Source organism: Neoarius graeffei, chromosome 7, assembly GCF_027579695.1.
Source record: "Neoarius graeffei isolate fNeoGra1 chromosome 7, fNeoGra1.pri, whole genome shotgun sequence".
Classification (NCBI taxonomy): Eukaryota; Metazoa; Chordata; class Actinopteri; order Siluriformes; family Ariidae; genus Neoarius; species Neoarius graeffei.
Genome location: NC_083575.1, coordinates 40398457 through 40423216, shown reverse-complemented (window position 1 = coordinate 40423216; position 24760 = coordinate 40398457). Strand labels below are relative to the sequence as shown.

Sequence of the window (24760 nt, the reverse complement as noted above, 5' to 3'; positions counted from 1 at the left end):
ACACCGGCATAGCATTGAACACCACACACCGTGCACCATGAAAACTAAAGAAAACAAAATTAACATAACATGGTTGTAAACAAATACACAATTTTGCAGAGTAATGTTTACAGACTACGCTCTGAACGTTGCACACCTTGCTGTGCTCAACCAAGGGTGCAAACCTGTACAAGTTCGCCAAACGTGCATCATTAGCCTCTGTGCTCAAAGTCTCGTGCTAAACCACAGTTCAACCAATGCACTGAACACAAACAAAGCACACTCAAACAGCACACAAACTTTACGTTGTGTATGAATGACATCAGGATGACAGACAGCAAAGGTTTATAAGATACCGTGCTAAACCTCTGACGGAGGCACATGGTGAGTATAAACACAGCAGCGAGCATCTGGAGCATAACAGTTATAGCTTCCTGGACTGAAAGCTCCGCCTGTAACATGAATAATGAGTGACAGCTCTGGACGCCATTTACTAACACATTTTATACTCATCAGGAGCTCCGTGTTTCAAAAAATTTGATATCATTTCACAATCTAATAACTTTGCCAATTCTCATTCAACTAACCTCAAATTTTAACAGCATGTGTGGAAACAGGTCAAAATTTTGTTTTTAGGTATAGAAATGCTATTGAAGTGTGTGTGTGTGTGTGTGTGTGTGTGTGTGTAGTGGTTAGTGCTGTCGCCTCACAGCAAGAAGGTTTGGGTTCGAGCCCCGTGGCCGGCGAGGGCCTTTCTGTGTGGAGTCTGCATGTTCTCCCCGTGTCCGCGTGGGTTTCCTCCGGGTGCTCCGGTTTCCCCCACAGTCCAAAGACATGCAGGTTAGGTTAACTGGTGACTCTAAATTGACCGTAGGTGTGAATGTGAGTGTGAATGGTTGTCTGTGTCTATGTGTCAGCCCTGTGATGACCTGGTGACTTGTCCAGGGTGTACCCCGCCTTTCGCCCGTAGTCAGCTGGGATAGGCTCCAGCTTGCCTGCGACCCTGTAGAACAGGATAAAGCGGCTAGAGATAATGAGATGAGATTTTATATATATATATATATATATATATATATATATATATATATATCACACACAGAGTTGTTTATACTATTGTTTGTTTACACATCTGTTTACACATCAACTTGCAGTGCTTCGTTGTAAAGACGTGAGCGAAAAGCTTAAAAAAAAGAAAAAAAAACCATACTTACACAGGCAAAAACAAAACAGGATTCATTCAGTAGTGACTTGATCCCGAGGTCCTTTACCCAGCCACAGACAGAAAAAGTTGTAAGCCTCCATATTCTTCCATGCTTTCATCTGTTTTGCAGTGTAGAAAGATGTCTGCAACACCAGATAGTTTGAGATGTCGGGGAACTCGACTGAAGGGTAGTTTGAGATCGTATGACAAATCCTTCTTTCCCAGACTGTAGGGGTCGATTCCATTGCACACAGCAATCTGCTGAATATCTCTAAAGCCAGCAGTGGCTTCTAGATTACGGGCATACTCTGATAAGTTATCGTTAGTTGTTTGCACTACGGCAGCCATTTAGACCACCAGCTATTTCACTTCCAGTAAAATCGCTAAGAAAAGTCACGTGACTGAGACCCAGCAATAGTGTCACATTTATCCATCAGCCTAGCAGGAGATAGCGCTATCGTTCAGCGTGATTTCCAAACAGTCTCGTAACGATTACATATTTTCCGGCTCGGGCGATCAGTTAGTCCCGTGATACTGTCTGGGATGCCGTTGATGTGATATGTCCATATGCATCTCTGGCCTGTTCATACATGGTATTAAGATATGTCCTGGGTGATCAGGTAACAAGCACTACGTTCAGACTGCAACCTGAAACGACCCATATCCGATTTGTTGTGAAATCCGATTTTTTTGTTAGGCCGTTCACATTACCAATTATATGAGACTTGTATGCGATCTTCAATATGAACGGAAAACGACCCAAAAGTGTCCCGCATGCGCAAATTGACACGTAATAAGCACATCTACGTAATATGTAAACAAAAAAAGCGCACTCTTCAAGTTTGCAAGTAAAGCATGGAGATGAGGCGAGACCTGGCGATGTGGTTTTTGTGGCGGCGGCGGAACTCACACAATAATCTGATTAATGTGGGCAGCAGGTGAGACCGAAGGTGTCAAATTACTGGAAATTTCCAGAACAATCTTATAATCTTGTAATACAGGATGGTTTAAGTTATAAATCAGTTATAGAAACTGTTTTATTTAATCAGGCTAACAGATCAACATCCAGGTCCCTACCAAATCCACCATTAGCTTGATCAATTCTATAAAAGTCTATTTAAATTCTGAAAACTGTCCAAATGTTGTTGTTTTCCACCAAAGAGGCGGGATTAGCCAACGCAGAATAGTGACGTTTGTCTCTTGTTGACGTGTAGGTCGCATGAATGCGACCTGTCCGGTCAGACTGCAGTCGCATGTGAAAATATCAGATATGCATCGGAATTAGGACCACATATCCAAGCGGCCTGGGTCGCATGTGAAAAAAATCGGATCTGTGTCGTTCAGATTGTCAATAACAAATCGGATACAGGTCGCATATGGGCAAAAAAATTGGATATGGGTTGTTTCAGGGTGCAGTCTGAACATAGTCAAGTAGTCAGCTCTCAGTACAAGTGTGAACATGACCAAATGCGTTCTGAAGACACAGTGGAATCTGATCACTAGACCAGAGGTGGTCAAAGCTACATATGGCCACATTGTTTTAGCAACGTGTACACGAATGTGTTCTGGTCCACATTCAAGGACCGCATACTGTACTAACATCAGCTGCATAAACAGAAGTATGTACTTATTTGCACACCAATGACGTCATTTTACAGTGCAACAACAGACAATAACAACAGGCAAAGTGGATGCTCAAATCATGTAAGTTGTCTTTGTCAACAACGTCTGGAAATTTCAACAAGGCCATAGAGTTATATTATGAGTGTGTTAAGGATCTTGGGCAATATGGTTTTCCTGCAACACACCAAGTTTTGATTTCTTATTATTATTTTAATTTCCGGCAGGGGCGGCACGGTGGTGTAGTGGTTAACACTGTCGCTTCACAGCAAGAAGGTCCAGGTTCGAGCCCCGTGGCTGGCGAGGGCCTTTCTGTGCGGAGTTTGCATGTTCTCCCCGTGTCCGTGTGGGTTTCCTCCGGGTGCTCCGGTTTCCCCCACAGTCCAAAGACATGCAGGTTAGGTTAACTGGTGGCTCTAAATTGACCGTAGGTGTGAATGTGAGTGTGAATGGTTGTGTCTATGTGTCAGCCCTGTGATGACCTGGTGACTTGTCCAGGGTGTACCCCACCTTTCACCCGTAGTCAGCTGGGATAGGCTCCAGCTTGCCTGCGACCCTGTAGAACAGGATAAAGCTGCTAGAGATAGTGAGATGAGATGAGATTTCCGGCAGACGAGGGACAGGAAATGGACTACGTTGTTTAAAAACAACAACACATTGTGACATAACCATCCAGGACGAATGTTAATACCAGGTGTGAACGGCGCCCCAGACTACCACCGAATGTGGTTTCAGTGATTGGATCACAATGCATCTTCAAGGCACATTTGACCCCGTTCACACTTGTACTTAGTGCTGTCCACTTGTGATCAAATTCCCCAGGATGTCTGCTAATGCCAGGTGTGAATGGGGCCAAAAGAAAGTGAAGCTGTGCTTTCTTAGCAATATGTTGAGATTTTGATGTCTGTACTTTTCTGTGAGGGTCGATTATAAAAGTAGATCAAATTCTTGAGTGAATGCAGTTTCATGTCCTTGAGTGTCTTAAATAAACTTGCCCTCAGACAGCAGCCTCTTTGTGAAAAGAAGCTGTATTGCTCTACACAGTTGATGATGCTGAGGTAAAAATCATGGCAAACACACTTTTCAGGGACAACACTGGACACCGAATGGCATTGTCGAGCTACGTCTTCCAATCCAAAGCGAACCACCATCTTTTTGTGCCCGAGGCAGAATGAGAGAATAAACTCCGTGTAACTGCTTCCCACATCAAAGTGCCCTCTCCCACTGCTATTTTTAGACTGTGGTGAAGGTTGTTGTTCTTCAGTGAAAGGTAGCGGAGTTAGAGCAGCAAGGAGGTGAAAAGCAGCAGCATGCAAAGGAACTGTGAATAGGCTTGTTTGTAGCCAAGCCCAGCCCCCAAGCCGGAGATTGTCACCGAAGGGTTTTTCACATGCATCTCTGTAAAGCCACGCCACTTTGCCTCTTACCACTGAAACCTCACATTCCTCATTCGTAAGTAATCTCCCTGTTTATCTACTGTATAATAAATATAGGAGTAATGTAGAAAGTATCAGATATCAAAAACATGGCTATTCTTTTGAGCACGATCATGCTGTTGTCGCTGAAATTCGAGTTCCTGTCAGTTTAGTAGAACCGTGCATTCTGAACACAACGTACATTCTGTTGTTTGTGAACATTTGATCTTATAAATTGGATTTGTAGAGAGTTCGATTTGGTTCATAAACTGAAAACATGTGCTTGGAGTGTGAGGAAGGGAATTTTTTTTTAATAACAGGAAGTTTCACCACCGCTCTGACTGGGTGTGAAATTCGGGAGGATACCTAAAGCTGTAGTATTTTTATATCGTTGTACTTTTGTAAAGTCGGTGAGATGGGTTTTTTTTTTGTTTTGACTGCTGTTATGAGGTTGAAAAGATGTTTTAACGGCCTCTTCCTCTGCAGAATACAGAAAAATACTCTCATAAGATGAGAATCTTTGGGTTTTCCCTACTTCTCCTTTTCCTTTTTCATATTTATGTCAGATGCTGTGGTTTTGTAGAAACGCCCAGGTCCGAATCTGATAAATCAAGACTTTGGAAAGATGATCCGCTTTAACTTCCTTGATAAAGTAATTCTACTGAATTATATTGTATGCTAATCTCAATGACTGTTGTTATTAAAATTGTGCAAATTCCTAGACTTCTTGTTTGTGAATATCAATTTCACATGAAGTATAAAAGCCGGTCTGAATTGTGCAATCAGTGCAAAGTAAATGTCTTGTTGCATTTTCACATTTTGCCACAAGGCAGCTGTTATGAACAAATTAAGTTACATAATCATTAATACGAGCATTTCTTAACTGGCTGTCGTTAGGAGTGTCGTGTCAGATGCACTAAACTGAATTATGACTGCACACCCACCGAATGGTTTTTGTTAAGTGTACCCTTCAGACATTTATCAAGATGAATGGTCCAGTGCTTAAAACTGGCTTTGTTGAGCGTTCTGCACAAACTCATGACCCCTGACCCCTGATGCTAATCTCTAGTGTTCCTTTTTCTGTGCCTCACAGACACCAAGGAGATTAAGCGGACAGAGAAGGCTAAGGAGAATGGTGTGAGCGCTGCAGGCCCCGAGCCCAGCTACTTTGAGATCCCAAGTAAAGACGGCCAGATGGCAGAGGACAGCATCCACGAGGTCCCGACCAAGGACACGGAGAGCAGCGCAGCAGCCAAAGCCGCCCAAGCTAACACCTCCTTTACCATCGAGTTTGATAGCACCTCTCCAGGGAAGGTGACCATTAAGGATCATGTGTCACGTCCAAGATCTAAAAAATCACAGCCAGGGAGTAAAGAGCTCAGCAGCCTACAGGCAGCCATCATGGCCTCAGAGAGCAAAGTGGCCGACTGGCTCGCACACAACAATCCTCCCATGGTAAGGCGCGAGTCTACAGAGGAAGACAGTAAAAGCATTAAGAGTGATGTTCCTGTCCACCTCAAGAGGCTGAAAGGTGAGGAGTACCAACGATTTAAATATATTGCTTTCATAATGAATGTACAGTGTTGGTCTTGTTGTTCTATTCAGGTCAAAATGATGCGTTTAAATTTCTACCGTCGGTGTCCGAAAACCGATTTTTACAACATGAAACTTAATGTGCTTGGCATAATTATCTCAAAAGAATTTTTAAAATCCAATTTATTATGGGCATCCTGTTCCCAGTTTTTTATTCAGTACTTATATCAGAGCTCTGAGTGTTGGTGTATAGTAAAGATGGCACGATACCACCATCAAATATCAGCTGATTTCAGCCCTGTGATGACCTGGCGACTTGTCCAGGATGTACCCCACCTCTCGCCCATAGTCAGCTGGGATAGGCACCAGCTTGCCTGCGACCCTGTAGAACAGGATAAGCGGCTACAGATGATGGATGGATGGATAATTGTTGATATAACAGGTTGACAGATGACATCAGGCAAGAGGCTCCATGGACAGTGATGTTTACAGATGATATTGTGGTCTGTAGTGTGAACAGGGAGCAAGTGGAAGAAAACTTAGAGACATGGAGGGGTATGCCCTAGAGAAAAGGGGAATGAAAGTAAGTAGGAGAAAGATGGAGTACGTGTGTGAATGAGGTTGAAGACAGTGGAATGGTACAGCTACCGTACAAGGAATAGAGCTGGTCAAAGCAGATGAGTTCAGATATCTGGGGTCAAATGTACAAAGTAATGGCGAGTGTGGAAGAGAAGTGAAGAACAGAGTGCAAGCAGGTTGGAATGGATGGAGGAGAGTGTCAGGAGTGATTTGTGACAGAAGGTTGCCAGCAAGAGTGAAAGGGAAAGTGTACAAGACCAGCTATGATGGTGTGTATAGTTTGGAAAAAGACAGGAGGCTGAACTGGAGGTAGCAGAGCTGAAGATGCTGAAATTTTCATTGGAAGTAACAAAGTTGGACAGGATGAGAAACAAGAACATTAGACGGACAGCACATGTAGGGCGGTTTGGAGACAAAGCGAGAGAGGCAAGATTGAGATGGTTTGGACTCGTACAGAGGAGAGATCCAGGGTATATTGGGAAAAGAATGCTGGAGATGGAGTTGCCAGGTAAAAGGAAAAGAGGACGACCAAAAATGAGGTTTATGGACGTGGTGAAGGAGGACAGAAAAAGATATGGCAGATAGGAGGAGATGGAGGGACAGTATCTGCTGTGCTGACCCCTAATGGAAACATCCGAAAGAAGAAGAAGAGGAAGAAGAAAGTATCTTTTTTTTTTTAAATCAACAATCACAAAAGAAAATTTTATCTCATTATCTGTAGCCGCTTTATCCTGTTCTACAGGGTCGCAGGCAAGCTGGAGCCTATCCCAGCTGACTATGGGCGAGAGGCGGGGTACACCCTGGACAAGTCGCCAGGTCATCACAAGGCTGACACATAGGTGGGGTTTACATTAGACCGTATCAGCGGATCATCAGATTAACGTTTTTAAAACGATTAGCGTGCACACAGCAACGCCAATACACGATTCGCGTGCACACAGCAACGCCAATACACGGATACGCTCGGCTCCGCAGGCATCCTGCGCTCCAAATCACTCCGCCCTGAACAGCGAGTGCCCTCTGGAGGGTGCGCACTCCGGCCCTGCGCAGCTCACAGAGCGCGCGAGTGAAGCGCACGAGCAGTGATTCGGGACTGAGCCGCTGTGTGTGTGATCTCAGTGCATATCGGCATGCGCGTCACTTACCACTTGCAAGTGGAAGGATGGCAAGCCTAAAGACAAATCATAACTACACAATGGGCAGTATTTGCATCAGTATTTGCAGTATTTTCATACTTTTATACTCTTTAATGAAAGGTGATACAAGGCGGAAGTCCGCGCCGTTTTTCAGCAGTCGCGTCACATGACCAACGCCAGCGAATCAGGAAGGTGGATGTCACAGTGACGTTGTCCAATGACGACGCCAGCTAGAGCTCAGCACAGCGTATCCGCGTATTCTCAATGTTTACACAGCACCGGACCAGACACGATCTGGATTGAATACGTGGACCCTGGCTGATTCCCATTTCCCGGCGTTTCCAGGCATTTTAATGTAAACAGACAGTGCATCCGCGAAGAAAACGAGACAGATACGGTCTAATGTAAACTTGGCAATAGACACAGACAACCATTCACACTCACATTCACACCTACGGTCAATTTAGAGTCACCAGTTAACCTAACCTGCATGTCTTTGGACTGTGGGGGAAACCGGAGCACCCAGAGGAAACCCACGCGGACACGGGGAGAACATGCAAACTCCGCACAGAAAGGCCCTCGCTGGCCACGGGGCTCGAACCCAGAACCTTCTTGCTGTGAGGCGACAGTGCTAACCACTACACTACCGTGCCGCCCAAAAGAAAATTTACAGTATTTTCGGTAAACATTTCCGAGTCCAAAAATACATTTCTTTTCCAAATCTAGGTCCAATCATGGCCATTTATTATAGGATCCAAGATTCGATATGTTTTCTCCAATGTCCGATCCACTGGGTATTGGATCTGCGCTATCTCCAGTTGATACCCAATACGGATCTGCCAAGTTATTTGATCATGACAAGACACTTTGTGTCCTGTTTTCACAGACAAGATCTAGGTTGCATCATCAACATGTCGTTTCCCAGCATAAAACTCATAAAGGGATTAGATTAGCAAATATATCCAATCTGATCTGATAATAATTCAGCATTTTAGGCCAAAATTGCATGAGGTATCAAAGGTTTGATTGTTTTTCCAATAAGTAACTCAATTCCATGTCTTCCAGTGCTGTATTTAAATAGCCCAAGACTAATCTGACCATGTATTCCATATCAAATTCTGACAAATTAAATTGAGCATGCTTCTCCTGTGGGTGGGCAACGCGATCATGCAGCAGGTGCATTTCTACTGTGAAACACTTTCTACACTCTCACAGCTTGTGGAATATATTTGAGTGAAGGCTGGGCAGATTTGACCTCCGCTGCAAAACTAGGGTGCAAAAAAATGTTTAAAAAAAACCGTGCACATATTTTGTGTTGAGTGCAGTGATGTTAAATGATGCCTGTAATGTTTTGCCATAGTGTTGTTATACTGAGACGCACGTGATACTGCACTTGAAATGTATACTTGTAACTACAGTACATTTTGTTTGTACAGCTGATGATGGGCTTTTGTACAAAATTTCTTGTTTCTCAAGAAACCTTCTGTAGTACACTTTAGTGTATAGTTGTGATGGTAAGATTCACCGATTCACATCAGGGCACTGATTTAAAAGTTCATGATGTGATTGCGGGGCGGCACGGTGGTGTAGTGGTTAGCGCTGTTGGCTCACAGCAAGAAGGTCCGGGTTCGAGCCCCGTGGCCGGCAAGGGCCTTTCTGTGCGGAGTTTGCATGTTCTCCCCGTGAGCGCATGGGTTTCCTCTGGGTGCTCCGGTTTCCCCCACAGTCCAAAGACATGCAGGTTAGGTTAACTGGTGACTCTAAATTGACCGTAGGTGTGAATGTGAGTGTGAATGGTTGTCTGTGTCTATGTGTCAGCCCTGTGATGACCTGGCGACTTGTCCAGGGTGTACCCCGCCTTTTGCCCGTAGTCAGCTGGGATAGGCTCCAGCTTGCCTGCGACCCTGTAGAACAGGATAAAACGGCTACAGATAATGAGATGAGATGATGCGATTGCCCCAATTAAAAAAAAGTGTGCACGGGATACACTCGGGATGCACCGTTTGTAATATCTTTGCATTGGTAAAATCTGATTTATTAATATATATATAATTATTAGTAGAGACCCTATGGCTTTAGTATTACCTCCGCCTTTGTTGGAGGAGGTTATGTTTTTGCCTCTGTTTGTTTCTTTGCTTGTTCCCAATGTAACTCAAAAAGTAGTGAACAGATGAAATTTTGAGGAAAGGTAGGCCATGGGCCAAGGAACAATTGATTAGATTTTGATGCAAATACAAACAAGTGCCATGGTGGAGGCATGCACTCTGCCGAGTGTCCTTCGAGTTTAGAAATATGGACAATAATTTTGACCAGAAATTTTATATTTCGATTGATTCCTCCTCTCTAAACTGTTTCTCAAGCATGCTTACTCATCTTTACTGCCGTCAGTGGCCAATTCTCATCAAATCTCTTGGCCAAATCTCACGTGAATTGGAGGCATGTCCAGGCAAAGAGTATACCGTGGTGGCTCCCTTATCATGGCTCACTAGCCATGGCTCCAACAGGATTTCAGAATAAAAGTCCCTGTGGCTCTCTCACCAATGGATAGCGCCAATGGGATTTCAGGACGGAAAGTTCCTCGTCATGCCAGACCCTCCTCAGTCACATGGAGGATTGTCATGGAGGAGGAAGAACTACCATATTGAATTGTATAACGTTATTATTATTTTTTTTGCATTGCATCGCATCGTGTTGCATCAAATCATGTCGTATCGCACTATATCGCAATAGGGGTGAATTGTATCATACACTGCCTAGCCAAAAAAAAGCCACCATTTGGATTTATGTCTTGATATGATACATTTATTGATACAGCTAAAATGACCATTGCCTGGATATGTATCTTAGGTTTCTTGTTTTTAACTAATTAAAACATTATTCAATAATTTTAAAAAGCTGTGCATTAGACTGTAACTTAATTAAATATGGAAATTAAACATTAGCTCTCTGGCCAAGCTGACACTGGTGTGACTCTGGATGGTACGTTTGAAGTTCAGGGCTCTGTAGTCCTACATGTGTTTTTGAATCCTGTGTTGTTCACTGTCACATATGAACTTCCAAATAGCCCTGGTGATTTCACAGAAGGGTGACAGGTCAGACATGTTTGTGGTGTTAGCACTGATATATTGTGTATATTTTGCAGATTCAGCACTTGATTACATTTAAATTTCCTATTTTGTAAATAGATGGTGTGGGTTAATATGGCTTTGCTATATTTCTGAGTAAAGGACAGAAGGAATAGACTTAAAAGGTGTATACACTTTTTACACTTCTATAGCTTTTCTAGTTTTTGCCATTTTATAGTTAATCAGTTACGCCTGACCAAATCTGCAGTCCTTTGAATAGAGACTAGGGGTGGGTATTGGCAGAGAAGTCACGATTCAATTCGAATCACGATTCACATGCTACGATGCGATACTATCACGATGCATCACGATTCTTGAATTATTGCGATGCATTGCGATATATTCAACATACTTCAGTGAAAATGTAAAAAAAATAAAAATAGAGCATAATTACCAGTGGCTGTGTACGATCTGGATAGTGTCTCCAATTGATGCACAACTCAGAGCAACTCAGTTCATAACTGAATTTATTGAAACGACTTTGGAGGTAGTTGCCATTAAAACAAATATTACTGTTTCCATACTTAACAAGTGGACACACTAATGACAAAAAGTGCATAGGATTTATAAAACTAAAAATAATAAAAGAAAACTAATAGCAGCAGTTTTCAATTTCTTTGCAGCACCTGCAGTATGGGAGGACAAGGCAATAATAAATATCAAAATATATATACTATATTACTCAGTACATTAAATTATCATCATCATCATCATCATTACATTATTTGTTACATTACTTTACATTATATTTAAATGCCTTATGCATTTATAGTTTGTGGAGCATCCTCAAATTAGGAAACAATACACTCACTTAGCATATTTCTTTTAGCATGTTGTAGTACCGCAGCAGTTATGTCAGACTCGGTGAGTGTGCAGATGTCCTTCTCAGATTTACGTATTTCTGCAGACAGGAGTGCAGCGTGGATGGCAGGCTGTTGCTCTAAAAAGCGCTCAAGCATGTCGTGCGCGCTGTTCCAGCGAGATTTGTAAACAGAGTCGCAGTCGCATATGATGTCTATGCAGAATGTCTAGGTCGCAGTAGCCCGCTGCCGGAAATGCCACTGGCATGAAGGCAGCGGGCGTCAAAAACTCCACGGCGACATCTACAGGACTGGAAGTTGTATTCTACTTGTTTTTGGCTGATGTTCGCCAACCATTCATATAATTTTATTTATTCATTTTTTAAAATTAATAATCGATATTTGGCATCAAGAATCGATGCAGTATATCATGAAAGTTAGTATCGCGATGCATTGTCATGACGATTATTTTGCACACCCCTAATAGAGACCTGCGTTTTCTACTTATATGCTCACTATGTGCGTCTTCAGTGTGATGCTACTAAAGTATGTGGGGTGTGCTGTTTGGAATGGAGTGTGTTGCCTCGTTCTTGGAGCCTGTTTAACAAAGACAAGAAATATCACAAGCAGAGAAGAGTGACGTATGAAATTGGCAGTGTGTAGTGCTTATGTTAGATAGCCTCAGTCAGACCCGCTGGGTAAAGCTCTTTTATCAAAATCATACAATTCTGACAGTGTTTAAAGTAAATATTCAGTACAGCGAAAGAAGGAAGTTTAATCTTGTACCGTATGTACAGTGCCTTGCAAAAGTATTTATCCCCCTTGGTGTTTGTCCTGTTTTGTTGCATTACAAGCTGGAATTAAAATGGATTTTTGGAGGGTTAGCACTATTTGATTTATACAACATGCCTACCACTTTAAAGGTGCACACTGTTTTTTTATTGTGACACAAACAATAATTAAGATGAAAAAAACAGAAATCTGGAGTGTGCATAGGTATTCACTCCCAAAGTCAATACTTTGTAGAGCCACCTTTTGCTACAATTATAGCTGCAAGTCTCTTGGGGTATGTCTCTATTAGCTTAGCACATCTAGCCACTGGGATTTTTGCCCATTCCTCAAGGCAAAACTGCTCCAGCTCCTTCAAGTTAGATGGCTTGCGTTGGTGTACAGCAATCTTCAAGTTATGCCACACATTCTCAATTGGATTGAGGTCTGGGCTTTGACCAGGCCATTCAAAGACATTTAAATGTTTCCCAGTGTAGCTTTAGCAGTATGTTTAAGGTCATTGTCCTGCTGGAACATGAACCTTCGTCCCAATCTTAAACCTCCGGCTGACTCAAACAGGTTTTCTTCCAGAATTGCCCTGTATTTAGTGCCATCCATCTTTCCTTCAGTCCTGACCAGCTTTCCTGTCCCTGCAGATGAAAAATATCCCCACAGCATAATGCTTCCACCACCATGCTTCATTGTAGGGATGGTGTTCTCAGGGTGTTGGGTTTGCGCCACACATGGCGTTTCCCATGATGGCCAAAAAGTTCAATTTTTGTCTCATCTGACCAGAGAATCTTCTTCCATGTGTTTGGGGAGTCTGCCACATGCTGTTGGGCAAACTCCAAACATGATTTTTTTTTTAAGCAATGGCTTTTTTCTGGCCACTCTTCCATAAAACCCCGCTCTGTGAAGTGTACGGCTTAAAGTGGTCCTATGGACAGATAATCCCATCTCCATTGTGGATCTTTGCAGGTCCTTCAGCGTTATCTTTGGTGTCTTTGTTGCATCTCTGATTAATGCCCTCCTTGCCCGGTCTGTGAGTTTTGGTGGGCGGCCTTCTCTTGTCAGATTTGTAGTGGTGCCATATTCTTTCCATTTTGCTATAATGGATTTAATGGTGCTCCCTGGGATATTCAAAGTTTGGGATATTTTTTATAACCCAACCCTGATTTATACTTCTGCACAACTTTGTCTCTGACCTGTTTGGAGGCTCCTTGGTTTTCATGTTGCTTGCTCAGTAGTGTTGCAGAGTCAGGGTCCTTCCAGAACAGGTTGATTTATACAGACATCATGTGACAGATCATGTGACACTTTGATTGCACACAGGTGGATCTTAATCAACTAATTACTTGACTTATGAAGTGAATTGGTTGGACCAGCTCTTATTTAGGGGTTTCATACGAAAGGGGGTGAATACTTATGCACACTCAAGATTTCTGTTTTTTCATCTTATTTATTGTCTGTGTCACAATAAAAAAACAAACAAACAATTTGCACCTTTAAAGTGGTAGGCATGTGTAAATCAAATGGTGCTAACCCCCCAAAAATCCATTTTAATTCCAGCTTGTAATACAACAAAACAGGACAAACACCAAGGGGGATGAATACTTTTGCAAGACACTGTATTTCCTGGTGATTGTGTTACATTTGTAGACTTCTATCAATATTCAATTAAAAGAGTAAAAATATTTCGATTGGCGGTTTATTGTTCAGGTGCTCAGACTTTTGAAAGAATGAAAAATAAGATGTGTGATAAAGATGTGCAGTGTGACTAGGAGTGCGCTTCAGAGTTGTGCAGTTGTTCCTGGAAAGACAGTCATTATCACAGAATGTATAACCCAGCACTTCTTAAATCAACTTCTCCTAACGCCTCGAGCTTAGCACTGCCACTTGCTTTAACGCTCCACTTTCGTACCTTTCCTTATCATAGGCATTCGATTTATACAGATCATCAGCATCTGTGCTGTGATTAGTGTTTAGGATGCAAATTAATACATAAGGAGGAGTTTGTGTGAGGGGGAAAAAAACTGGATGTTTTTGGATGATTCTTTCTGGTAGAGATTGCACCTTTTCCTCTCATTCTCCTCAAACGCTGCAGCCTGATGCTTTGTAAAAGCAACACCCTTTCATTTTAGCACAGTTGGCTTTCATAATGAAATGGGTACTAATTTTTGATGACCGTGTGCTTTTGGGGCTAGCGGAATGCTGACATAACAGATGTGAACGGAGACGTGTGAGCTGTGCGTGCAGGTGATTGATTATGCATGTTGGTCTCTGCAGTCAATTTGCTATGAGGCGTGGCTCAGTGATCTCTGAGGGGGACTCGTTTCTTGTTGCAGATGTATTTCAGTCTACACAGTACTCTCACTCGGAAATTTAGCATGGCTAAAGAGGTTGGGGATTCTTTGGATAGGATTACTGGAGTGCCTGTCTGTGGGAATACACTAGTAGGTGACGAGCATCCTCTGTACAGGGTGCTAAGAAGATCGTAGAGGAAATTTGAGACGAAAGACAAGGACATTAATATTCATGATCTCAGGTGGGTGCTTGAATGGGGAGGGCCTCGAATGGGGTTAACTATCAGTTTTGGTGCAGTTAAGATCGTTTCTTTGTGTGTGATCATATTAGTTGGAGACAATGACTCATTTGGAGACTGATTCAAAAAGCAGGCTATGTGGAACAGAAGAGCTCCTTTGTCATTGGACTGCTGCATGAGATGCCGGTGTTTAGTGCAGGGTGAATCTCTCTCTCTCTCTCTCTCTCTCTCTGCCTGCGAACTCTCACTGTATAGTATAATCTGAACCGGCTCAAATAAAAATCATCCTCACCTCCAATTCCTTTACGTCTTCACTCTGCTTTTCTTGCCATCTAGCTGTCACATTTCCTTACTTCACACCAAGCTGCTGCACCTCATCCTTCCCACAGTTGGGGGTCAGGGTGTATCTGCACAACCAAATGAAGTCACCAGTTCACATTCTACTCAAATTTTGTGTATTAAATGACAATGTCCATGTTCTTGTAAGTAAATATAGAGTTTCACTCAGGCGTTTACTTACACGGACATGAACGTCATGGCAGTATTGGACTTGCAGTGATTTCTTTGAACTCTTCTTTTTCTGGGACAGAAGGATTGTCCAACATACATCTTTAATAGAAAAAAAAAGCAAGAATTCGGTGGACATGTTTTAATTCATTTTGGGTTTTTCTGAAGTCAACACAGGATCAAAATTATACCGTACATACGCCCACTTAGATTATTAATTCAGTGGTGCTGAAAGTACCAAAATGTCTTGTACCTTTAATTTACACAAGATTTACACAACTCAGAAGTGTTTCTCGGTAGGCATATCAGGTGAAAATTCAAATTCAATCCAGATTGCTTGAAACTGCTCTCATTGAATTCATAATTGAATGCTAAACTATTACAGAATATGTTATTCCGTTCTTGAGCGATTACAAATCAAACACTGAAAAAAACAGCTTAATTTTTAGAAAACTCCCGTAAATGTTATGTACGAGGATCACATGGTCCAAAATAGGCCTCATTAACGAATGAAATCAAATGTTTTTTTCTCAATAACTTTTCTATTTTTCAAGGTATTAACATGGAAATTAGCAGGCACATAGATGGCTGTATACTGAATACAAAGTTTGAAAATTAGTAAAAACAAATTATGCAAATTAATATTTGCTAATTGGGTAAAACCATTAAAGAGAGACTGCCTTTCAGATTTTTCAAGTGTAGGTCATAAAAAGAATTTTACCCGACACCCAATTATTTTTGTTTAGTAGACCAAAAGCTACTGAGTTCGAATCACAGACTTCCAGTTTTATTTGTTTGTTTTTTTAAAATAGAACAATCAATGTATTTAAGGCCACGTGGCCCTAAATTCTCCGCTATTTTTTCCTGCTTCACCATGACCCAATTCAAGATATTACGTTATGCATGATGTGGTGGGCTTTCCTCATTTGCATAAGGCATTGTGGGATACAAATTTGAAACAGGAGAGAAAAATGGAGGACGTGAGTGTGCGAATGAAACGTGAAAGACCGACTACAGTAACGGAAAGCAAGAAGAAAAGACATTATGTTGTGAAGGAAAGGAAACGCAGGACCAAACTAATAAATATCGGCGGTCAGCGAGCACCTCGGTGTGATCAGCTGTTTGTTTAGCGACAGAATGATGGAACCGTCAGTGCACGGTCAAGGTAAACCTGTAGATGGCAGTAATGTAATACTGGATGCCAGCTGCCATAAAACCCAAAAGAAGCAGAATCAGGTAAACCTGCGCATGCGCACACGGACTTCCTCTGTCTGTTTGACTGCGCAAAGCGAGCGATTTCATGCACATTATTTGTTCGGGAATCCCTTCAAATTAAATAACTTCCTAGCCACAGAATGGCCTGATATTTTGTGAGATAGTCCAGAAATAAACATAAAATCACAGTGAACAAATTTCAGAGGGATCTAAATTTCACCGATTTTATGAAATTGAAAGGCCGTCTAGTTTTAATTGAATTGAAATTGACACTCGCGTTTCTGACTTCCGGTTTGTTAAAATATCATTCCGACCACTAAGATCTCAATATTTTTCATCAAAACAACTGCAGTTATTTTCTACAATAGTTATTTATGAATAGTGAATAGTTATTCACAGATCAGTTTGATTTGAAAAAATAAGTCGGTAAAACTATGAAAACTCACTTCAAATCCTCCCGTGAATCATAACATCAAAACTAGCTGACGGAAAATTTTGCTGAATACTTCATCAGAAACAGTGAGAACTAGAGGACATCCGTATAAAAGTTATCTGATTGATATTCACGAGTAACACAGTCGGAAACCAATCAGAAGAGAGAGAGCCTGATCACTTTCCCATGACTCAAAAAGCGCCGGCAGTTTCCCAACGTCCCGTGAGCAGAGTGAACTCTGTTGTACCAACTTCAACCCGACATTACTCCCAAAGTACTGAACATATCTTAACCAGATAAATTTCTTTGGAAAGCAGAGATGAGCTTTTTAATGATAGTTTTCACGATAGAAAATGTTCAAGAGTTAAGCAGTGACAGATTTGGAAACTTAGATGAGTGTCTGCATGCACAATTTTCACAGCACAGCCAGCGAGTGTCTGATACGCCTATTCTTGGATTCCAAGATCAAACAGTTGTACATAAGTACAAGTTATTGGGTTATTGGAAGGTGTAGCCACTTTGCCAAACTGTCATTCTCAACTGAGAGGAAATTCATTCAGATGGTCAGGAACAACCAAGGCACAGTCCTGCCAGGAACTGAAAACTACTGGAACACCATTGTCAACGTTTACAGTCAATTGAGTTTTACATCACCATGGACTGAGAGGTTGCCGTCCAAGAAAGAAGCCCCTGGTCCAAAATTGACACCTTCAAACTCGACTAAAGTTTGTAGCTGACCATATGGACAAAGAAAAACCCTGCTGGAGGAAAGTTTTATATTCAGATGAGAAAAAAGATTGAGTTGTTTGACCAGAGGTACAGAGAAACACTATCAGCTGTTAAGAATGGTGGTGGTAGCATCATGCTCTGGGGCTGTTTTGTACAAAGTGGATGGAATAATGAAGGAGGACTAGCTCAGAATTCTTCAGCATAACCTCAAGCCATCAGCGCGATGGTTGAAACCTGGAGACAACTGGGTGTTCCAACAGGACAGTGACCCCAAATGCATCATAGCTGGTTGCGAAATGGATAAAGCAGACTAACATGAAGTTTAAAACAAGTCCTGACCATAACCCTATTGAAAATATGTGGCCTGTGCTTAAAAGTCGGGTCCGTGTGAGGAAACACAAATTTAATTGAACTCTACCATTTCGTCCCTAAAAAGAGAGGTCAAATATCCAACCCAAATTTTGCCAGAAGCTTGTTGATGGCTACCAAAAGTGTCTGGTTAAGGTAAAGCTTGATAACGGACATTTAATCAAATATAAGATGTGCTACATCAACAACCATTGTATTTTTGAGCCTGTATGTATAATTTTGACCCTGTGGTGATTTCAGAAAACCCAAAATTCTTGGGTGTTTTTTTCTACATTAACGATGTATGTTGTACAATCATTCTCTTGGAGGAAAAAAAAAACAGTTTGAAGAAATTTGAAGTTTGAAAGCCCAATATTGCCATGACAGTAATGTCCATGTACGTAAACTTCTGACTGTAAATGTAGGTTAATGAGGCCAACATGCAGTAACCATGCAGGTTTGTCATTCTCCCTTCACAGGCAGCAAGCACGAGGATGGCACCCAAAGCGACTCAGAGAACGGCCTTGGCCTGCGTTTTGGTAGCCGACGCCACGCTGCTCTGGAGGAGCGCTTGAAGGCAGCTGGCCTCACACGTGCCAAGGTCACTGGGGCAGAGGGCTCAGGCTCCACTAGCCGTACCGCCTTCACCATCGAGTTCTTCGATGAAGAGAACCCACGCAAACGTCGCTCCTACTCCTTCTCCCAGACTGCACCACTTTTGGGAGGTATAGCAGGAGAGGGACTATGTCCAGCACCACCCTCCCATCCTAAGGGTACTGCATCAGCACTGGCAACAGTGGCACCTACAGCAGCACGACTGCTGCAGAAGAAAAGGTCAGAGGACAAGACGACGATCCCTGGAGATGAGACACAGAAACAGGATGATGAGCAGAGTGACAAAGGCACCTACACCATTGAGCTGGAGAACCACAACCCTGAGGAGGAGGAGGCCCGCCGCATGATCGATAAGGTACTCTACAGATTTTAAATTCTGAATCAGCATTTGAGGTTGAAAATATTCAGGATCAATCTACAAGGCACACCTGTTAATTGAAAAGCGTTCCAGGTGACTACCTCATGAAGCTGGTTAAGATAATGCCAATAGTGTGCAAAGCTCCATCAATGTGGCTACTTTGAAGAATCTAAAATATGAAAGCTTGTTTAACACTTTTTTTGTTTACCACATCATTCCATATATTACATGGACAAGTGTTTTACTGGGAAATACGCCAATTATATTTTTCATTCGAGCCTCATCCAGAACAAGGAGAACCAAAACCGTGACATAAATCTCTATATGTCATTCGTGAGGAAATTGATGAATTGTTTTGATAAATTTGGGTACTTTTTGTTTGTGAATGTATCGATATAATAAAAAGAAAATCACACATTGGCTTGAAGATATGAAGTTTATCTTCTCCTGTTGAAAAACTCACATTTTTCATACGAAATACACTGCGGATCTGAGCGACATCTTTAAATAATATTGGCTGGCGTTGAGTGGTATATCAGATATATTCCATTCAGCTAGCAAGATATTGAGTGAGTCAAAGACGAAGAGTTTCAGTTTATTTATTTAGTGCTTAATCCTAGCAGTAGCACTGGATTAGCCTCATCTTCTCTCTTTCCCGGCGGACAAAGAAATGATTCTGCGCAGCAGAAAAGTTTTGTCATTGGATATTCACATGAGCTCTGACATGTGACATTGTGTTGTGTTGTGTTGTCTTGACAACGTGCAATATTGTAACAATATTGCACGTTCATTCTCCATTGGGGAGAGTGGCGTAATGGAGCACTTGCATGTGACGTCACAGCCGATCCAGATTGTGACAGACGCCATCTTGTCGGTCAAACGCCATATTTCCGCCTTCTACTTCTACTTCTACCTTTTCTTCTGGAAAACCCTACTATATACAATTCTACTACAACGGCTGCGGCTACAAGCTCTCCCTACCTGTGCACGTTTTTTATGTTTATTGTGTGTATTTTTGCGTGTTGTTCATCTGTACCGGACTTCAATATCCACTACAACCGTATGGACTTACTGGACATTGGTTTCCAGCAGAAAATGACGGTTTGTAGCGATTTCCATCGCATGCACAACATTCCAGATGAGAAAAAAAAAAAAAACATTCCGGACGAGATAGCGAGACCAGCGGGGTCTCCGTGGATTGTTATCGGACGCAAAGCAAAGGAGGCGGCGTCGGGAGCGGAAGCAAAAGCAAGGCTGCAGAGCCGGCCTGTTGACTAAGCTCAGAAAACAGCTACTCAAACCTCCACTGCTAAGCCTCTATCTCTCCAACGCCAGATCCATGGTAAACAACACGGACGATTTGGAATTACAGCTGGAATTACCTTATTCTATTATCGGCTGGTCAGTGCAGTACTAGTAATACTTAAGTGACTTACCCATCCAATGAGGATTATTTTCTTGTTTACAAGATGCCACATCTGAGTCGCTGACAAATCCTGAATTTCTGTAAAGATAACTGTCCAGAGATTTATAAGCACGCAGTGCTTCACCACTGAACAGCGAGGGAAAGTTAATGAGGTAATTATACACGTCTGGGTATTCCGCTGGCAGTTCAACATCCACTGACACGGCCGTGAAAACTCCGTCCGGTAAGCCATAAGGGTCACTAATCCGTAGATCGTCGGGAGTGGAAGCAAAAGCGAGGCTGCAGAGCCGGCCTGTTGACTAAGCTCAGAAAACAGCTACTCAAACCTCCACTGCTAAGCCTCTATCTCTCCAACGCCAGATCCATGGTAAACAACACGGACGATTTGGAATTACAGCTGGAATTACCTTATTCTATTATCGGCTGGTCAGTGCAGTACTAGTAATACTTAAGTGACTTACCCATCCAATGAGGATTATTTTCTTGTTTACAAGATGCCACATCTGAGTCGCTGACAAATCCTGAATTTCTGTAAAGATAACTGTCCAGAGATTTATAAGCACGCAGTGCTTCACCACTGAACAGCGAGGGAAAGTTAATGAGGTAATTATACACGTCTGGGTATTCCGCTGGCAGTTCAACATCCACTGACACGTCTGTGAAAACTCCGTCCGGTAAGCCATAAGGGTCACTAATCCGTAGATCGTTTATTTTAGACATATATCTAGTTATCTGTTCATTAGAAAAATGAGCCGTGTAGTCCGTCGGTTGAAATTGATCCATTCTGTACACGAGTGCAGCAGTATTCAGCTGTGTTTTTTACCGACAAGATGGCGTCTGTGTACTTTCCGGTCACGTGACTGCAAGATCTCTATACATGGAGGATAAGCGATATGATAATATTGCATGCCATTAATAAACCCACTAGAAGGGAATAGAATACATTATGTTATTTACCAGCTGGGAGGTCCATATCGTGAAATACCATGACCGAGGTCTTGAAAGTACTGAGCGAGGCCCTCTGGGCCGAGGTCAGTATTCAAGGCCGAGGTCACAATATTTCACCATACAGACCGACCTTAAGCTGGTAAATAATATATTTATTTTTTTCTTTACCAAATTCTAACAGAAAACGAGAGCGCCCGAAAGGGAAAACCGAGCCGAGCCACCATTTTGAATCCTCATTCACAGCTGTAATGCAAATGGCTTCCTCCTCGGTATACAAGTGCACTTCCATGGCAGGAAAAAAAAAAAAAAATACATTTTGCCACCTATGTAGTCCCGTATTTATACAAATAGGAGTCATTCAGGATTCAGCCATGTTTTTGCTCAGTGTTAGCAAATTACAGGTTTTAGCTTTCTCCTTAAATGTTTTAATTTTATTTCTTCTTCCTCAGGGTAGTAAAACTCACTTTCGCTGTGAACACTGTCGTTATCGCTATCCATGCTGTAAAATTAATGCTATTCTCCTGAGAAATGCTGGCAAAAATTTATAAGTTTTTTGATAATCTTACAAATAAATCTTATAAAAAAAAGATAAATGTTGACAAAAAACGCTACTATGTTTGTTGTTGTTGTTGTGAACGAGCAAGTCGCTAGAGGTCTGTAACCGGGGTCCATGCCGTAGGATACGGACCCGCTCTCCAGCCAATCAGAGCTCAGGATTTGGACCGCGAAAAAATAAAATGTTTTTATTCCATGGAAAAAGTGTCCTGTATGTATAATAATTCCTGATATTTCACTCTGATTACGTCACTCCTAGTGTTTCCCAAATGGTGAACCGGTTCAAAATTCAAATTCTTTTGATTAACTTGTGGTTTTGTTTTTTTTTTTGTGAATGTGTCCATATATAAAGAACATCACACGGTGGTGCAAAGATATGAAGTTTATCTTCTCGTGTTGAAAATATTTTCACTCCTTCACTTAAAGATAAACGTTATATCTTCACACAACCATGTACCGTAATATCTTCAATACATGTTCAATATGTTATTTCATAGTTTTGATGTCTTTAGTGTTGTTCTCTGTAGAAAATAGCTAAAGTACAGAAAACGTATGAATGAATAAGTCCAAACTTTTGTTTGGTACTGTATGTTTAATACATTGAATCGTTAAAAGCCAAATGAACCGATCTCTCTCACAGTGTCACAGTACAGTGCTTGTACACTTGGTATAAATAGTGATATCTTTGCAAAAGCTTTCAGGACGGGTGAAAAGGCAATTCTCAGGCAGTTATGATGTTATGATGTTGATAACAGTACAGCGCAATAAATCAAGACAATTTATCTTGCTCTTCCTCCCACGATCCTTTACGGTCTTTCTCAAGTGCAGTGTATATTTTGGGTTGTCCCTGGAGCTCTGTTTGCACAGCAAGCTTTCTGTGAATCTATATCTAATGCATTTGTAATGTCTTCTGTAGCTAACCATGCAGTTCTTCCATTATCCTGTTTACCTTGAGGGAGCGATTAAGCTCTCGACTTTATGGCTATATAGCTGCATGTTATTCTTTTAGTAGCATATTTAATTTGTGAGAGAGAAAAAAAACAGCACAATACTCAAACTAAGAAATTAAATTGTCCATTCAAGGCAAATGACAGGATAAATGAATGGGTAAGTAAATTGTATATGAATGTTGTCAATATTATCAAGAATCTTTTATTCAGCATTTGAAGTGAGCTCTCTAAGCAGCTTGACTAATTAACGCACTCTTTTTCTTGCCTCAGATGCTTCAGGACTTATTTTCCCCCCACACTGTTGCTATGGAATCAAGGCTTCAGGACATGCGCGGTGTAGTCGTGTTGCTTTGAAGCATATGTTTCCCCACTAAGGTGTCAGTGTCTCGTGGCTTTGCACTTAAAGGCCTCGTTCCTCATACTCTTCTGTCCTCTATTGTGTAGGTGTTCGGGGTGGAGAACCCTCAGGATCCCGGTTGCGCAGTGCAACAGAAAACTAAGGACAGTAAGAAGGCAAGCGGCTCTAAAGCTGAGGTAATTCTGAAGTCCTGGGGTGACACATTAATTGTTTATTGTGTGGCTGTGCATCACATGCTCCATTGGCCTGTTTTTTTAAATAGCTGTTAAAGGGCTTTAGAGCACGACTGCATTTGATTAGTATAAACAGCTATTATTATTATTATTAAATCAGTAATAATAATTTGTAAAATTGTGTTTCAGAAGCAGCATGTATTTCTCAAACAATTTCATACAAACCCACTTTCTAGACAAGAAATGAATTGCATTGATTAATGATTAGATTATATAGAACTTTATTGATCCCTTTGGGCGGGTTCCCTCAGGGAAATTAAAGTTCCAGTAGCATCATCATTACAGGATAAACAGAGAATAGAAAATCACAGGTCCACCTTTACAAGATCATTATATATCTGACATGGAGAACATTACACACAGTCTTTTAGAATTCAGACATGACTGATTGATTGATTGATTGATTGATTGATCACAGTGTAAAACATGATTAATGAAATAGAATGGACTAATTTTCTGTAAATCACAGGTCCACCTTTAGAAGATCATTATATAACTGACATGGTGAACATTACACACAGTCTTTTAGAATTCAGACATGACTGATCGATCGATTCGATCGATCGATCGCAATGTAAAACATGATTAATTGAGTGGATATTAGATGTTAAGAGATGAAAAATTAAGTTGTAAAAAGTTAAATGGCAGTTAAGTGATCATTTTTGACCTAATATGTGTCTTTGTGCTACAAAGTAGAGAAAATACGTGGGCGCCTCCATATTTGTCTTTATAAGCAACAATCTAGCCAGTTAACATTAGTGATATGAGTCATATCACTGGAAAAGAATGCTGGAGATGGCGTTGTCAGGTAGAAGGAAAGAGGAAGACCGAAGATAAGATTTATGGATGGGGAGAAGGAGGACATGAGGACGATTAGTGTGACAGAAAACGATACGGAGGGCAGGACGAGATGGAGGGACACTATCTGCTGTGGCGACCTCTAACGGGAACAGACGGAAGAAGAAGAAGAAGATATGAGCGATGCATTTACCACCTCAAAGCAGCAAACTGTAGAGTCAATAGGTTTAACAAGTGAATGTGTCTGTATGTTGATTGATCTAAAGCAAAAGCTTGTATATACAGTCTAACAAGTAAAGAAGCTTTACTTTGTTTCCTGTTAATACTGTGAGCAGCTTTGTTGATTTGATGTCACATGGAATTCCTACTTGAGAGGGTGTTTTCTGTGGTTTTTCCAAGTTGGGAGGTCAAGTTATGAGCCTTAAACTCGGTGCGCACGGACGATTTTCTGTCGCTTGGTCGTGCAACTTTTTGACACAAGCGAAAAATTGCTTCGTGTGCGGATATTTGCGACGGCGATTTTTTGTTGCGTGCGACAGATCACAGGTATCAAATATGCTTGATATTCTGCGACAAAAAAAAAAAAAAT

The 24760-nt window shown here is 41.6% G+C and overlaps 1 protein-coding gene across 11 annotated transcripts in view; it reads left to right on the top strand.

Annotated features, from left to right (window-relative positions):
- Positions 1 to 24760, top strand: part of cep170aa (centrosomal protein 170Aa) — a 129914-nt gene that overhangs the window by 74144 nt on the left and 31010 nt on the right. For 10 of the 11 annotated variants that reach the window (XM_060925628.1, XM_060925623.1, XM_060925622.1 and 7 more), the window contains exons 8-10: positions 5309 to 5746; positions 18410 to 18900; positions 23227 to 23316. In XM_060925628.1, coding sequence (XP_060781611.1) covers positions 5309 to 5746; positions 18410 to 18900; positions 23227 to 23316 — 1019 coding nt within the window. Of the gene's footprint in view, positions 1 to 4156; positions 4253 to 5308; positions 5747 to 18409; positions 18901 to 23226; positions 23317 to 24760 lie in introns of those variants that run through there. The other variant, XM_060925631.1, reaches the window with a different exon arrangement.